The following is a 15,180-nucleotide window of genomic DNA, read 5'->3' on the forward strand; positions in this document are numbered from 1 at the left end:
CCTCGTGTTCCCTCCATATTGTCCCCTCTGAAACTCTTCGACGATCCTACTCCACGTGCGGGGAGAGTACATCCGAGGGTACATCCACCTAGCTGAATATAACACTCGTAACACGATGAAACGTCGTCGGTGCGAATCGTTTCTGCGACGATCGACAACCACGCGCTAACGTCCACGCTTCCGGTTCCGCTCTTGGACGCTTTTCGGGTCAAGGTTAACTTTTAGAGTCGATGCACGAGGGTTCCTTTCAATTTTACAATTGCAACGGAGGGTTTTTGAGATTTTATAAGAGATTGTAGGCAACAGAAATTTCTGTTGAAATTACAGACAATATTTTAATTAGCTAAGAAAATACAAATTCTATTGAGATTTTATAGGGTTTAGGAAATTTCTAATTTAGACTTTGTTTCGTCAGAAAGATTTAAGAAATCATCGTGTAATCATACTGTAATGTATTAACGGGAATTGTAATTTGTCTATAGATATGAGATTTGATTCTTCAAAATTTTATAGAGATTTCATTTTCTTTTTTATATCTTACGTTAGCACGAATTATAATTTATGTATAGAGGTAAGGTTTTTAATTCATCGATTTGTTTCTGTTTGTTTTCATATGTCCCGAACGTTTCACTAGAGTCAGATGAATGTGGGTCAAGCGCGAAACTCTTGTTTGTCTCGTCGAATATCACGTTCTTTTTTCATCTTTATTAAGATTATGTCGATGTGTTAGAAGTATGAGGACAACCAGTCCTGATGTAGTAGCGTTTTTAGAATCGGTATGTTGTAAGAAATCCTTCCACAAAATTCATACCTTGTCTTGATATTGCCTTGGGCAGGCAATCCTTCTTAAATCTCCTGACAAATATCGAATGATGACGCAACAATTAAAAAATTACTAATTAACTAAACGATAAATGTATTATATTTATTTTCGATAAAACTGACCTCAAATTTTGATGTATTATTGATCTTCTTTAAAAAAACCATCCGCCAAGATGTGTTTCTCTTATCAATAATTAATAAAAAATAATTTTTAAAAAAGAATTCAATCTTGAAAGAGTTAATTTTATCAACGATGAACGATTCAACGAATCAACGGTTCCTCTATTTCATAAAAATCCAAAGCAACTCGTCGCTTTTCGTCTATTTATCCTACTAACTGCTAGAAAGGATGTAAAGGCACCCTGTTATTCTGATCGTGGTCGAAGATACGCGTAAACATAGCGAGTACCGTTGAGTGCGACTTCTCTCGATAGGGCAGTACCGAAGAGCCGTTTAAATGTAGCAATTTGTTGATAAAATAATCATATCTGCCCGTCTTGTCTTCTACGACTAGATCCTATTTCAGGCAGGGCCGTGTCCTAACCCTTCTGAGGCCATATAGAACGATAAATCAAAGATTGTATTAAGTAGGTATATACTCAACGACGATGATATGCGCGCCGGACCTTTCTGGTCCCGTAATCACGTTTTGTTGGGCGACCAATTGCGACGAATTGGCAATTACGTTCCTTCGTTCCCGCGTTGCCCGATGGCCTCAAGATTTTTCTAGACCATCGAGCTTTCGTTGAAATTTGGTCATTGCCGTGATATCTCCATTCGCTAATGAATAAGTAGCTCACAAATATAAGTGACGATATCTCTTTTGGGAAGAAAACTGGATATACATGAATTCTAATAGAGACACGTCTATGCTTCTAAATATTAAAATACGTTACTATATGTGCTCATAAAAATCTGGAAATTTATCTAGTTTTCTGGACAAAAAATGCAATTGTAACATTTTCCACTCAGCTTCATAGATATTCATCGAGTTTCACTATCAACACAATGATTTAGTATTCGCTATGATCTAATCCTTTCCTAATGGAGCATATATATCCAATGAGTGTTTCTGATCTCTTTACTTTTAATTAATCCAATATACGTTACAATGCAGTCCGGTAGTTCTAATGTTCTAATACGTTCACAATATTTTTATTCATCCCATCGTTCATATGTCTCACTAAGTTTTTATTTCTACCTACAATTGGAGATTCCTTTATGAATTGCTAAATTACTTTAGAAATTTGTTTGGAGAGACAATGGTAGTTTGACAAAAGATTTTCTTTTATTTCAGCGTGATCTAGTCAATGTCTATAAACCTATTCAAGCTATCGAGTCTTACATGTCCGAATTTTGAAACTATCAGTCTAGTTATTATCAATTTCTGCAAGGAAGAAAAATAGAAAAGTTTAGGTCGAAAGAGTTAAAATAAGATATTCAAGGGATGTTTTATAGGAATTGTAGGGTTGAAAAACGTAAAAATGGCTCGTGGCAGGATTAAAGGTGTAAGTTACGGCCCTGGCTCTTAAGTCGATAGTCATAACGCCGTCAAGTGAGTAATGCTCGTAATTCAAGCAATGCTATAAAATATTCGATTCAGAGTCGTAACAGACCCGTTGTTTTCGTGTTTCTCCGGCACGTCCGCTGACATCGCGCGCTTCATCTCGGAACAGACCGGCTCGATGATCGAGCGACCAACTGGAATCCGGTCATCTCGTTCTTTCCTTTCATCCTGCACGTTTAAGTCGGTTAATAAGACCGTCGGTTGTTTAACGTAGATTAGTCTTTCTTGCAAAATTCTGTGTAAATTTGTAAAAAGATACAATTCTTTACTTAATTTTTTGGTGATATGTAACTTTTAAATGAAAAGTTTAAATATATCATTAAAATTTATACAAAAATTGACTGAAATATATCTATACATAGTCTGCGTTAATATTATTATTCATCATTGCAACCAAATATTCTTGAACGCATAAAATCGTTCCATTAACAACGCCAAAAGAGCTACATTTCCTAAATTCATTCCTAAAGATGATTAATATCTTTCGATAAGTCAGAATGAATTACTTCACATTTAGATACGATATTTAACAAATAATTAGTATCACCATTCTTATCTTATCGACTACATTTCAATTTTACATTATTTTCAAATTCGTGTGGTTTGGATAAGGGAGATTTTACAGCAAATCAAAGATTGTGAAAGAGAACAGGTAATAATTTATTTATTCTGAGAGATGATTAATGTGTACAATTTCAATAAAAATGGCATATTATGTGGCATATCATATAAAGAATGCTATTCCCATTAATAAGAACTGACAACCTTAGTTTTATTATACTCAATGAATTACGAGCACTTCGTAGTCTTTGAAAGACAATTCCTCGCCGTCGAAGGGGATGTATAAGCATCCATGGCTAGGTTGAACCTGTAGGAAACAATATTTTCATTAATAGTCTCATTTTTAAACGTCCTTTCAAATTCAAGGTATTTTGTTCTATTAGATCTAGCGTCATGTTTTTTCTTGTACTCTTTCTTTTCTATGTGACACTGATCAATCTTAATTAAGATCAATGTTACATTAGGAATATAAATTTTCTGTACGGTTATAGGAACAGTAAACTCCGACCTTGCCAACTGTTTGGGATCCATTATGGAGAACACGGCCAACATACAGAGGTTCTCCATCGGAGGTCTGTCCTGCGATCACCGCGTCGCCTGGGATTGCTCCGTTGGAGGAGAACTCCCATTCGAATTCTCCTTTGCACAAAACCTACAGAAAATAAAAATCGATCGGTAATAAATTTTATTAAAATCTTATCTGAACAATCTTTTTTCATAAGTCACTAAATACAATTGTTAAATTTAAATATCACATTGGAAACACAATAATTGAGTGGTGTAAATGTTCAGTTGATCAATTCTATTTTCCGAAAGTTTCTCAGTTATAAAATATCAGAATATACATAATTAATGTACATAATAATGTAATTTTTCAGTAATCGAACGATTAACTTCGATGGAGTTACAGTCTGATTTTTGTGCGACTCGATTATCTGAATACTTTGACAGTATTTTATATTTCTCCATGGATTGGATGATAATAAGCTCCTTAGGCGATTATTCAAAATAACTTCCTATCTGGAATGCAAAATATTTGATGAAGAGTTTGAATGATCTGTTATGATTCATGAGATGTTCTGCCTTGCGCGGACAGACGAGTGAAAACGTAAGGTAGTAAGCCATTTAAATGAAAGAAAGATGATTACATGAGAAATGCAAGTAACGAATTGTTAGTTTTAGCTTTTCAAGATCCAAGGCAACCGCGTAATTCGTAATCGCACAAACTAGCTAAAGGATGATGCAGATCGTATAAACCGTATTCCAATCCCGTGCCGCAAAACGACTTCGCCTTGACACAAAATCTCGATTCCGTGTTTGTGTGTGTAAAGAGGTTGATTATATGGTTACACCGGATGATTAGGTTCGTCATTGGAAAAATGTATTATTTATTAAAATCACTCGACCGAATTTCAGTTTCCCGCTGTTTTTAATTTCCTCCAATCGCTGACTCTCGGAATAAAAAGTTAAGATAGTTGAAGATAACGGAAGATAGAGGAGAATGTAAAAGAAATAATTGTTAATACGCCATATTAATATATTTCTCAATTGAATTTCATATAAAGGATTATTTTACAATATCAAGAATGTTTTTAACTTCATTGAAAAGTTTGGAGACTATAGCAAGTTCCCTTGTTAACTTCAACTCATTTTGTTAATGTTTTCTAAAGATGATCACTCGAGATAAATTTATTTTGCGGAATTAATTTTAGTTTTCGGTCTTCTAAATTATTAGTGATTAATGAATGGTCGTCTATAAAAGACTGAACGATTTGAATGTAATGATGCGTAGCGTTTTGCGTTTGACTTACTTCGAAATCATGTTTCTGGTGTTCTTCTCCATTGTGACAGACATAGGCGATATTTTTATCGGGGATTACTTTCGCTGGAATCATGTCACCGTCGTGGAAAGCTCTGCCGACGTAGATGGTTGACCCATCTATGTCACGACCTCCGGTGACCGCGGTTTCCGGCAAATTTTGCCCTGCGCTTCGATTAACCCACCTATAAGCTTTGATGAAAGAAATTTTTTTAATTTACCAATAATTTTTCTTTATCAAATTTATATTCTTATCTATAATTATATTTTCTTTTGACTTGCATCGGTTGCGTAATAAAAAACTGATATTTACTTATCGTAGCTATAAGTTATCTTTTTCTTAAGTACCTAAATATAGTGTAGGTAAGTTTAACGTTAAAAGCTATATTATAAAATAGATAGGGGCATATAAATAGTATGACTGTAACCGTAATATGATTCATATACGATATTGCAAGCAATCGTCATTTCTCGATAAGACTTTCCTAGAATTCAATTTCCCAAGTGATAAGAGAAGAACAAATAAAAGGTGTCTGGCGCCCATACGTATAAATGAAAATAAAAATCTGAATATGAAAGAAAGAAAAGATAAATATCGGCATTTATAATGAAATTATTTTATTCTTCGTTATTTAATGTTCAGAATTTCTGAGTGAATGTTTTTGTTACATGTAAACAATGAATGTAGAATTAAAATTTGGATATCTTTTAATTTATTGGCGATAAGTATAGGATTAGTAGAAGAGTTTAAATTTTTAATTTCGCAAATAGAGAATATGCTGTTGAAGATATACAAGATATTTTATTTTTATCCTGCCAAACGGTGTCAGCATATTCTACAGTTAAAAACAAGAAAAATATTTTATGTAAACATGAGGTAGTAAGTGCTTTGCTATTTGTATTTACAAGAGCTGACGACCATTTAAACAAGAACTTCAGTAAACATAACTAATCGATCGAGTGCGAATCCGTTCACTAGCAATTTTAGTATTTTTGTTATAATTTCGTAATAAATTATTTACAAACCCATGTTTATATAACATCTTCTTCTTATGTTTAATTATACAATATACTGACAACATTTGGCGGGATAAACATGAAATACACTGTATCGAGATACAATTATTGTCTATTAATGAAACAAGTTGATATAATGACATGATTTGTATAAAGTTATATTACAGCTTACCTGGCATCTCTGAACCTGATACTACTGAATTTTCCAAAAGAGTGATGCTTATCTGTTACCTACACCTGATTAAAAGCAGTTGTAATCTTATCACATTCTATATTATTTGCATTCTCTTTAAACCGTATGAAACAGTTCTTTGCGGAAAATACCATAGATTGATCAATCATATCTTAGGTAGAAATTTCTTATCGATATTAAATAATTTTCGATGAAGTATTAAACATTTCATGTACACATTTTTATAATTTTAAATGACGTTCAATTGATTAATGAAACACATTAAATGTATAGGCAGCTTGATTTAATCGGAATTAACTTTTTGAATCATTTGCTGTAAATTTAAGCTTATTGGTTTTCTACATAATTTACATTGGGCAGAAAATTTATACAATGTTATATAATTGATTGACAATAGATCTCTTTCATTAATTTTATTATGTACATACATTAATTTATTTACTTACACAGAAATACAAATTATTTTTTATAAATGATATAATAGATTAAAATATATTCCTACAAATCGGACATGTGGGCTTCTGACTTGTACTAAACCATTTATACTGAAAAGCAAAGTGAATATTTCGGCATTAATCATACGAAATTTTATTAAATATTAAGGATACTAAAAACTTACCAGGCATGAAGTATGAAATTTCTTGCGACATGTATGACACGATAATTTTGGTATTTGATATGTGTTTATATGAAAAATACTGAAACATATGCAACATTCTTCTACACCAGCAAACTTCTTGTCTAAGTTTCTTTTCCATAATGTGAGTCCATCCCATACGGAGCCATTCTATAAAAAGGAAACAAAATACAAATTTCCTTAATTGTTTTATGCTTATAAACATTAATTAATTAATTTAATTGACTAATGTTGATAAATTATTACTTGATGTGTAAGAAATATGGACAATTGCATGTGACAATTCCTCCAATTCACTGTACCACCCGCGTGTTGTCCAGGTTCAACAGTAACTGGTCCCAATGGATGATTAGGTGACAATACAATATTAAGTTCCAGTTTTGTATCATCCATTTGATACAAAGCTACCACTTCGCGGAATGTTGGATGTACCTTCACTTGCATGTTTTCGATGCTTTGTAATTTATTGTTGAGAAGTTCCTCTTGACAAAGCATAGGACTAACATAGTGAGTTGTAATCTTATCCACGGCGGCACTGACTCTACTGTCAGCAGTACTCCACCATTGTCTCACTAACACTGGTAAATGTCTTAAACTATTCGTGTATAACCAACATACGATATGGTCAAGTCTCCATTCTGTCCAACTTTCTATGAGATATAAATGAATAGATATTAAAAAAAAAGTTATATATAACAAAAGCAAAAGGCAATTTAAATATTATTACCGAAAAAATCTAGAGATGGTTCAGTAGAAAAAATTTCCATTAATTTAGCACCCTTGTTCTTATTGTCTTGAAGCACTTCCACTGGCATTAATCGAAATATGTTATTTAATAAATTAGGAAAAAAATTATCCCTAAAACACATATATATAAGTATTGAAACCTTAATATTAATTAGAATTAATAAAATCTCTGAAAGTGAATTTTCAATTGAAAATAAGTAACATATTTACTTAAGTATCTCTGCATATTGATATAGTAAATCTCCATGAGCATTTGCACACATTTCTAGGACGATAGCCCATGATAATAAATATCCGACAGTATAAGTATAAGAATCTGTGTATGGTTGAATAGTACAACTCACAGTATCACATAATCTAGGAAAATATCATAAATTAAAAGTTTGTTTTCTGTGAATAAAGAAATAACTGAAAACTTACTTGAAATCCATTAGAATGATATTTACGATATTTTGCGTATTCTGAAGTACTTTTTCCATTTTTTTAATGTTCAGGCTATTTACATTGAAATTTTCTAATTCAGCAGTATCTTTGTCTTGTTGCACAAGCACTGGTACTGCGTGCTTTAATATATGATATGCTCCTAATTGTATACTAGCTATGGGAGACTGAAGTAATTTCAATGCCAGCTCAACAGTTGTTGTGAGAGGTATGTAACTTTTGAAAATTACATTTCCATCCACCATTTTTATAGCTTTTCCTAAGTGATCCAACAATAGGACAGGTTTCAAAGCTGTTGTCTTTTCATTATACGAATCTGAAACACAAAATATAGTTATAAATTGCAAACAAAAAGTCAATGATTTAAAATTTAAATCATAAATATACCTGCGTAAAGCATCCAACAGCGAACAATTCCACTTTGTGCATCACTGACGAGAGCATTTCTCCATTCATCTAATATCTTTGGTGACATGACTTTTATCTTTTCCTGTTCATGCTTGTTAATTAAATCTTGCACTGCGTGATAAAGTTGGCAAATGGCTACTATCATTGTAGATACCTGTAGATACCAATATAAATAAAAATAAGCCAAATTTATAATATACATTATTTTCAGACAATATAGATAATTAGATGCGCACCTTAAAATTATTAATATTTTGTTCTGAATTAGTAACAGAAAGCGGCCATAGGATTATAGATATTAATATAAAATTCCAATGTTTATATGTTAATTTGGATGGAATTTTCTTTACGAGTTCTGTTGACAATCTTATAAGTTCCAAAGGTATATTTAATTTATCCCAGGAAATTTCAGAAATTTCACTGTAAAAGAAACATAAAAGCGTTATATATTTTTGATTTTTAGAAGTTTGACATTTATGATATAAAACACATGTTAAAATACATGTTATCATCTGGTAATGAAGGATTGTTTTCCACAATTCTACAGTACTTCGAAATATCTTCTTCTTTAATCAACATGGTTCTTGTCAGTATTAATTCAGAAATATTATCGTCTGTCTTCCATGTATACAAGGTATTATCCAAATTTTCAAATTTGGATAGAATCTAAGATAAAATTTTCTGTTACTCTATGGAATTAAAAATTAATTTTAAAATTAATAGTGCAATACCTGTAGCCTTTGAAGCATTATTTCTGCATTTAGAGAAAATATGTCACTACTTTTGTAACATTCAAATAATTCTTTAGGTTCTTTGGTAGGACATAATTCTGTACAACAAAAGTATATTATATATGATAACATACTTCCGTATTTCGAAAAATTCCTGCAAATATGATCAAAGTGAGTAATATTTTATAAAATAATTCTCTTATTAAAAAGACTTATTCAAAATACATACATTGTTATATAATCACGAATTTCATTAAATGTATCTTCATTAATATATATCTGCAATTGTTTAAAACTATCTTGTACAGTCACTAAAGTTTTATTTACATTATTATAGCATTTGGTCTGAAAATAATTGTTCAGTGAAATATTAATTCCTTTCTTATTGAAATTAAGTGTTCCTATATTACAAGCTATGACTATACTTACAGATTTGTAATGTTTGGAGTAAAGTTCGCCCAAAATAATCGAATATATAACAGTAATTAATAAATTTGTAGCTCCTGGTAAATTCAAATTGTGTATCAATAATTCTTCAGTACTGGATTCTTCTGTTTTACATTTGCTAATTGATCTCAAACATAGATTATTTAATAAATTTATATTAAACAATGCCCATTTTAAGCAACTCTCAGTATTATCCGTTATTGTATTACTGGTTAAATCAATAGACATACATTTCTGGTGAATTTGTATATTTTGATCAAGAGATGACACATGCAGTTCACCAGTTATTACTTCACCATATATGATTATCCCAGTTGTTTCAGCTATCCATGTTGTGATATCAGAATCTGTTAAAAATGTTAAAATAATTTCTTCTGCATAGAAGATTCCACTATCAAGTATAGTTTCAAGAAAATCAACGGCTATGTTAACCAATATTTCTTTATCATATTCTTCATTTCTGGAACATAATGAAAATATTATAAAAAGTGGATTAAAATACTTTATAAATAATGAACATATTTTCTTACCGATTATATATCTTTTTCCACATAGAAGTCGCAAACATTTTAGTCAAATTAATAAATTCAGATCGTGAAAGTTCTCGAACTGTTTTCAAAAGTTCTTTCGTCCATACATCTCGCATTGTATCTATCAGATAGTAGTCAGAATTATTACTGAAATAATTATGTGAACGCAATTCGAAAAGGGTTCCTAATATTTGTATTGCTCCTGCTGTTGTTCCCTTATGAGAGCATGCTAATGGAACAATACAGCAAATTAAATAGGTGAAATCTAACAGATACATCTCATCTATTTCATAGAATGAATTGCAAAGTATAGATATAATTTCATTGACCGCTTCTTCTTTTATTAGCAAACCTAAAAAAATATATGTATATGTAATATTTATCTGTATTGTACTAACAAAATGCAATCAAATTAAATAAATATCAAGAACTTACTACCATCCTCTAGAGGTTCAAAAGATGACAATATAAGATTCTGATTTTTACTTGAATAATTGCTTGAAGCAATTTCCTTTGCTACTTCTATCAATATACTATTAATCTTAGATTGTGAACACCATTTCTGTACTATAACATCATTTCTATGTTTCTTAGATAAAGCGCACTGTATGACACTTTTTGTAGTTATAATATCATCAAACTGAAAGCAAATAAAATGTACAGTGATATATATCCTTTTAATAACACGTAAAACAATGTTTATCTTTTACCTCTATTAATGATTTTAAAATTTCGTTTTTTTCAGAATGATCCATGTACTTCATAAGATTGAATATTAGTTCTATTATATGTTCAGTTTCTTTTGATCGTTCCAATAACCAATTTTGTAAAATTTCATTACAGAAATTAAGTAAATTAATTTGCGTTTTAAGAAAGTCGGATAAATTTTTAAAAAGTTCATCACTTTCAAAACAAGTTATAAGCTTGTTTAGGTATGTGACATATTGTTTTTCACGTTTCCCAATAATGTGGTTAAAATATTTTATGCAAAGGGAACTGACAAACTTATTAAGCTCAGCAACAAATTCAATATCGGTATCATTTTCCACATTTTGTATTTGAGATTGAGTTGTTACATTCTCCTCCGGATTACAAAATTTCACCTGCAAATTTTTTCGATACTGCTCAGGGGCTGTCCTTAATATGTTTAGAAATTCTATTTGAGAATTATTTGTATCTGGAGTATCAAATGTTTCGGATTTTTCGTTGGCATTTAAAAGTGAAGTGAACAATATATCAAGATTTCGCCAAAATTCTTGTATCAAACAAGAATAAAGTTTATAATCATCATTGTGCCGATTTTTACTCCAATATCGTATTAAATGAGTAATTTCACAAAAAAATATTTGTTTCATTGGACTATTTTCTTTCAAACACATTTCTAATGATGGTATGAGCTAAAATAATTAATCAATTAGTTATAAATATTCCTTTTGTAGAAATCATCACGGTAGTACATAAGTGGATAAAATAAAAACCTGTTCAATGAGTAGAGCATTACATAAGTTTCGATTATTAACATTTGAAAATACTGTATAACGCAAACATTCGGTGAACGATGTCGTCACCGCAAGCATCTCAGAACGGCTCATTTGTACACTTTTAACGGAAAATCTGGAAAAAATTAATGAATGCTGAGTAATTTAAAATAATTAAGACACTTAATTCAATTGATTAATTAAATACCCTTGTCGCATATGGTTGAAGAAAGATATATACAAGTAATGAGGATCAACATTTAGTTTTGGAAATTGACTAATAAAGGGTAATAAATTTGGATAAACAATACTAGCGCAACATTGTCCACTTCGTAAAACACGCCATAACGCCGGTAATACTAGTTTCTCAATATTTACTACAGTGTACCAGTCCTGAAAAGATAATATGTCATTTAATGTTGTAAACTCATGATGTCAAAAACATTATAGATAATAATCATTTACCTCTATTTTGTTTATAGTACTAAGCATAGATTCCCATACAGCCGTCAACAATGCAGGTTCTGTTTCATCAAGATTATTTATGATAGTTGTTACAGTTTTTTTTTTTTCATTTTGCAGTAATAGATTAGCATTCTCAATCATTGATGTTAGTACACTAAAGAAAGCTGTTTTGACTGGGACAGAATCATTTTTAGCTAGCTTCCAAAATTTGTTGCTGTTTATAATTTTATTATGAATATCAATCATATCCTCAATTTTTTGGATAGGAACTTTCTTCAAATAAACACTGTATCCATATAAACTAGATATTAGCACACTCTGATATTTTAATTCCATTTCCTCTGTAGTAAGGTTCCTAATAATAAATTGTAACATAATAAGTCCTATAATCTACATCTCTTACATTTTTTAAAAAATATATATTTGCATAAGAAACATACTTTTGTATAGATAAAGTCTGGGCATTATGAACAGTAATATTATCACAGATATAAGTCAAGATTTCATGTTGACAATGCACAATGGCATCAATAACTTTTTTTGGTGGAAACGTATCCTATATGTAAAAAATATTCACCTTAAAGTAGATATTAATTTTGGTAGTTTCAAGTTTTTATTATTAATAAATTATAGTCACTTACATTAAATGAATTACTAGCAGCAGATGCAGCTGGAGGATATGTATCATATTGAGAAGTGAACCAAGCTCCAGCTAGCTGTTTCAAATACATTGCTATACCCCTACCTACACGTTTTACAACAGCTGCGTGTGCTAACTGTACAGTTTCTCTTACTCTGTGTTCTATATCAATTGCTAAGGCACAATACAATCGTGGCCAGAATGGTAACATTCCTTCCACAGCTGAAATTTCTGAATCTTTACACAAAATAGCAAATTCTTTTAATGCCTGAAAAATATCAAAAATAAAAATTTTTAGTCTTCAATATTTATTTTTGTACATAATAGAGATAATTGTTTGTCACCTTGCATTTTGTTGTTGAATCTTTCTTATTCATTTTTTTTAGTACTATTTGAAAATTATTATCAACATTATTCATTTCAACCTCATTTGTATTGCAAAGTGCTAAACCTGGTAATATAGGTACATATCCTCCATCCTTTACAGCTGAGAAACCAACAAAATTTGGCATCAAAGTGCCCAGGAGTTCTGCACTTCTGCTGCTGTTTGATGGCTATAAATGATAAATAACAATAATATTGAAATGTTTGTAATAATGATTCAAAATTTTCATTGACGGATTGCATCAAAGAATATAAAAAATTTTGATATAATGATTAAAATTAAATAACTATTTTAAAAAGATATGATTTTATACAATTGTTATTACTATATAATTTTTTTATAGAAATATAATAATTTTGGATTAAGAAAAATTGTTATAATAATAAAACTTAACCTATAAAATTTTTATACAAATTAATCTTTTCAATAAATATAAATTTTCCCTTACTTTTACATTATTTTTGGTTCGTTGCGCTTGTTTATTCTTTCCCATGATAATTACAAGAACAACAAGAAACAAGAAATATTGTGACTACACATAAATTTTGAGCATTCACTTTCGTACTAGTATAACGTTTGGAACAGCTGATCTATTAATGCTTGTGTACATGTGAATATATTTTTTTTTATTGTGATATACTTTTTCCCATTCAATTAAAAGCTGAAATTGTGCGTAATTTTTATTTATTTGTACGTCTTAATAGTACTATTTTATTAAAAGATAATATGTATGAAAATCTCGTTAAATCTTTTAAAAGATTTAAAAAATCTAACAAAATATAATGATATATTTATATCTAGTATATTATTATATATCTTATATATGGTATATCTAGCATTGTATCGAATATTAAATTAGGAAGGATTATTTTATATTGTATTAAGTAAACAGTAATTACTAAATATACTTAAAATATTTTGAAAATTTTTTAGCATGAATACATTTAAATTTTCTATTACAGGTTAGGAAAATAAGGGAGATGAGTGTTGGAAACAAATTGAGTCAAAGGTTGCTATTGTTATATTGTTCATTTACTTGCATTTACTTCCCTGGCATTCTGATATTACTTAAGTTAAATGATAATTTGTATAATGTGGGAAAGTATAAATTCATTCCAGTACTATTGATTCTGCTTTTTGCAGAAGTAATTAAATTGATGTTTCCCATGTTTCACTCTGAAACTACGCTTATAACAAAAACTGAATTAAAGACATCTTCAAGAGCTAGAAGAACTTGGTCTAGATATCTAAAAGAAATTTTCAAATTTCTGTTAGCTGGTTTCCTTTTATCCATTGTATATTACATTATAATCATATTGTTTGGTGCACCAGTATTCATGCATCATGAAGAAACTACTATGCTCACTGCCACACTGACTACACTCACATTTGTTCCTGCAAGTTTGCATTTAGGAGTGGATGGTGCACTAGAAATAATAACAGGAGCACAATCACAGAAAGGCAATGTTCTAGTAGATGCTATAAAGACAAACATTCAAGCTACTCTTTTAGGCACATGGTTGGGTGCTATTGTGATCCCACTAGATTGGGATCGACCATGGCAAGCTTGGCCAATTCCATGTGTTTTAGGTGCTCTCCTTGGCTATACAGTTGCACATTTTATTACACTTGTAAAAACATTACCTATGTTGGCATTAGATAAGAAAGTTCACAGATAAATATTAGTGATTGTGCAAATAAATAAAATTGAAAGTGATAAATTCCAATTGATAAATGTAACATTTTGTACATGGAATAATTTATTTCAATATTGAGACGTGTTTATAATTAATTGATCTCTTCTGTATTATTATAGTTTTGAAGCAACTTGAAACTACTGGAGAGTGATTGTGCATTTTGAATGATATGCAATGAAAAATTTTTTAGTCTTTATTAATGACACCAAAATTATTTGCTACTTTATACAATGCAATATGAAAGATAAACATGTTAAGAGGATGATTTATAAATCTATGTACAAGTTGTAGAAACAGCTAAACAGAATAAAAATTATACCATACAAAGTAGGCTTTATCTCCGATAGAAGTCATATTAGGTCAAATTATATAATGTTTCTGATGTAATAATTTGATAATGTTTGAGATTAAAATGTTGTCAGAATAAAATTTTGTTAATAAAAATCGTTATATACTTTTTATTGAAATATTGTGTTCAATAAATTACATAAATACAAATTTTGCTAAATACTACCTTTGAAATATGCTTCCCTCTAATAACAAATTTTATTTTTTCATTAAAAAATTCATACAAATTTGTACCGTTATTTTTATA

The 15,180-nt window shown here is 30.1% G+C and overlaps 3 protein-coding genes across 7 annotated transcripts; 1 reads left to right on the forward strand and 2 right to left on the reverse strand.

Moving 5' to 3' along the window:
- Positions 1-3,030: 3,030 nt before the first annotated feature.
- Positions 3,031-6,040, reverse strand: LOC117240385. The gene is made up of 4 exons (XM_033506404.1): positions 5,959-6,040; positions 4,762-4,961; positions 3,459-3,602; positions 3,031-3,257 (listed from the first exon to the last, which is right to left on the reverse strand). Exons 1-4 carry the CDS (start codon positions 5,963-5,965, stop codon positions 3,171-3,173), a joined length of 438 nt encoding a protein of 145 aa, XP_033362295.1. The 5' UTR covers positions 5,966-6,040; the 3' UTR covers positions 3,031-3,170.
- LOC117240384 (phosphatidylinositol-glycan biosynthesis class F protein) lies at positions 3,500-15,046 on the forward strand. Of its 4 annotated transcripts, none has more exons than XM_033506402.1 (2): positions 3,500-3,625; positions 13,851-15,046. In XM_033506402.1, exon 2 carries the CDS (start codon positions 13,869-13,871, stop codon positions 14,565-14,567), a length of 699 nt encoding a protein of 232 aa, XP_033362293.1. In that variant the 5' UTR covers positions 3,500-3,625; positions 13,851-13,868; the 3' UTR covers positions 14,568-15,046. The 4 variants fall into 4 exon arrangements, with proteins under 4 accessions (XP_033362293.1, XP_033362292.1, XP_033362291.1 ...); XM_033506401.1 differs by lacking the exon at positions 3,500-3,625 and adding an exon at positions 13,378-13,578; XM_033506400.1 differs by lacking the exon at positions 3,500-3,625 and adding an exon at positions 13,378-13,557.
- LOC117240378 (E3 ubiquitin-protein ligase listerin) lies at positions 6,243-13,381 on the reverse strand. 2 transcript variants are annotated; one of them, XM_033506392.1, is made up of 22 exons: positions 13,337-13,381; positions 12,848-13,057; positions 12,505-12,771; positions 12,304-12,419; positions 11,864-12,218; positions 11,607-11,791; positions 11,399-11,534; positions 10,631-11,317; positions 10,356-10,560; positions 9,921-10,272; positions 9,373-9,850; positions 9,173-9,288; positions 8,944-9,097; positions 8,720-8,878; positions 8,449-8,634; positions 8,192-8,366; positions 7,784-8,120; positions 7,574-7,720; positions 7,344-7,474; positions 6,863-7,266; positions 6,599-6,766; positions 6,243-6,524 (listed from the first exon to the last, which is right to left on the reverse strand). In XM_033506392.1, exons 1-22 carry the CDS (start codon positions 13,379-13,381, stop codon positions 6,465-6,467), a joined length of 5,073 nt encoding a protein of 1,690 aa, XP_033362283.1. In that variant the 3' UTR covers positions 6,243-6,464. The 2 variants fall into 2 exon arrangements, with proteins under 2 accessions (XP_033362283.1, XP_033362282.1); XM_033506391.1 differs by having other exon boundaries at positions 8,449-8,632; positions 8,715-8,878.
- Positions 15,047-15,180: the final 134 nt, after the last annotated feature.

This window comes from Bombus vosnesenskii, unplaced genomic scaffold (assembly GCF_011952255.1).
Source record: "Bombus vosnesenskii isolate JDL3184/JDL3185 unplaced genomic scaffold, Bvos_JDL3184-5_v1.1 scf7180000014621, whole genome shotgun sequence".
In the NCBI taxonomy this organism is placed as follows: domain Eukaryota; kingdom Metazoa; phylum Arthropoda; class Insecta; order Hymenoptera; family Apidae; genus Bombus; species Bombus vosnesenskii.

Excerpts from the sequence above, each read along its gene's own strand:
- LOC117240378 (XM_033506391.1), bottom strand. The coding sequence starts at position 13,381 with ATGGGAAAGAATAAACAAGCGCAACGAACCAAAAATAATGTAAAA. Across the intron at positions 13,058-13,336 it reads GAACCAAAAATAATGTAAAA|CCATCAAACAGCAGCAGAAG; the intron begins GTAAGGGAAAAT and ends TATCATTTATAG. Across the intron at positions 12,420-12,504 it reads CTGCTAGTAATTCATTTAAT|GATACGTTTCCACCAAAAAA; the intron begins GTAAGTGACTAT and ends TTTTACATATAG.
- LOC117240385 (XM_033506404.1), bottom strand. Across the intron at positions 3,603-4,761 it reads ACCAGAAACATGATTTCGAA|GTTTTGTGCAAAGGAGAATT; the intron begins GTAAGTCAAACG and ends TATTTTCTGTAG. Across the intron at positions 3,258-3,458 it reads GATCCCAAACAGTTGGCAAG|GTTCAACCTAGCCATGGATG; the intron begins GTCGGAGTTTAC and ends TGTTTCCTACAG.
- LOC117240384 (XM_033506402.1), top strand. The coding sequence starts at position 13,869 with ATGAGTGTTGGAAACAAATTGAGTCAAAGGTTGCTATTGTTATATTGT.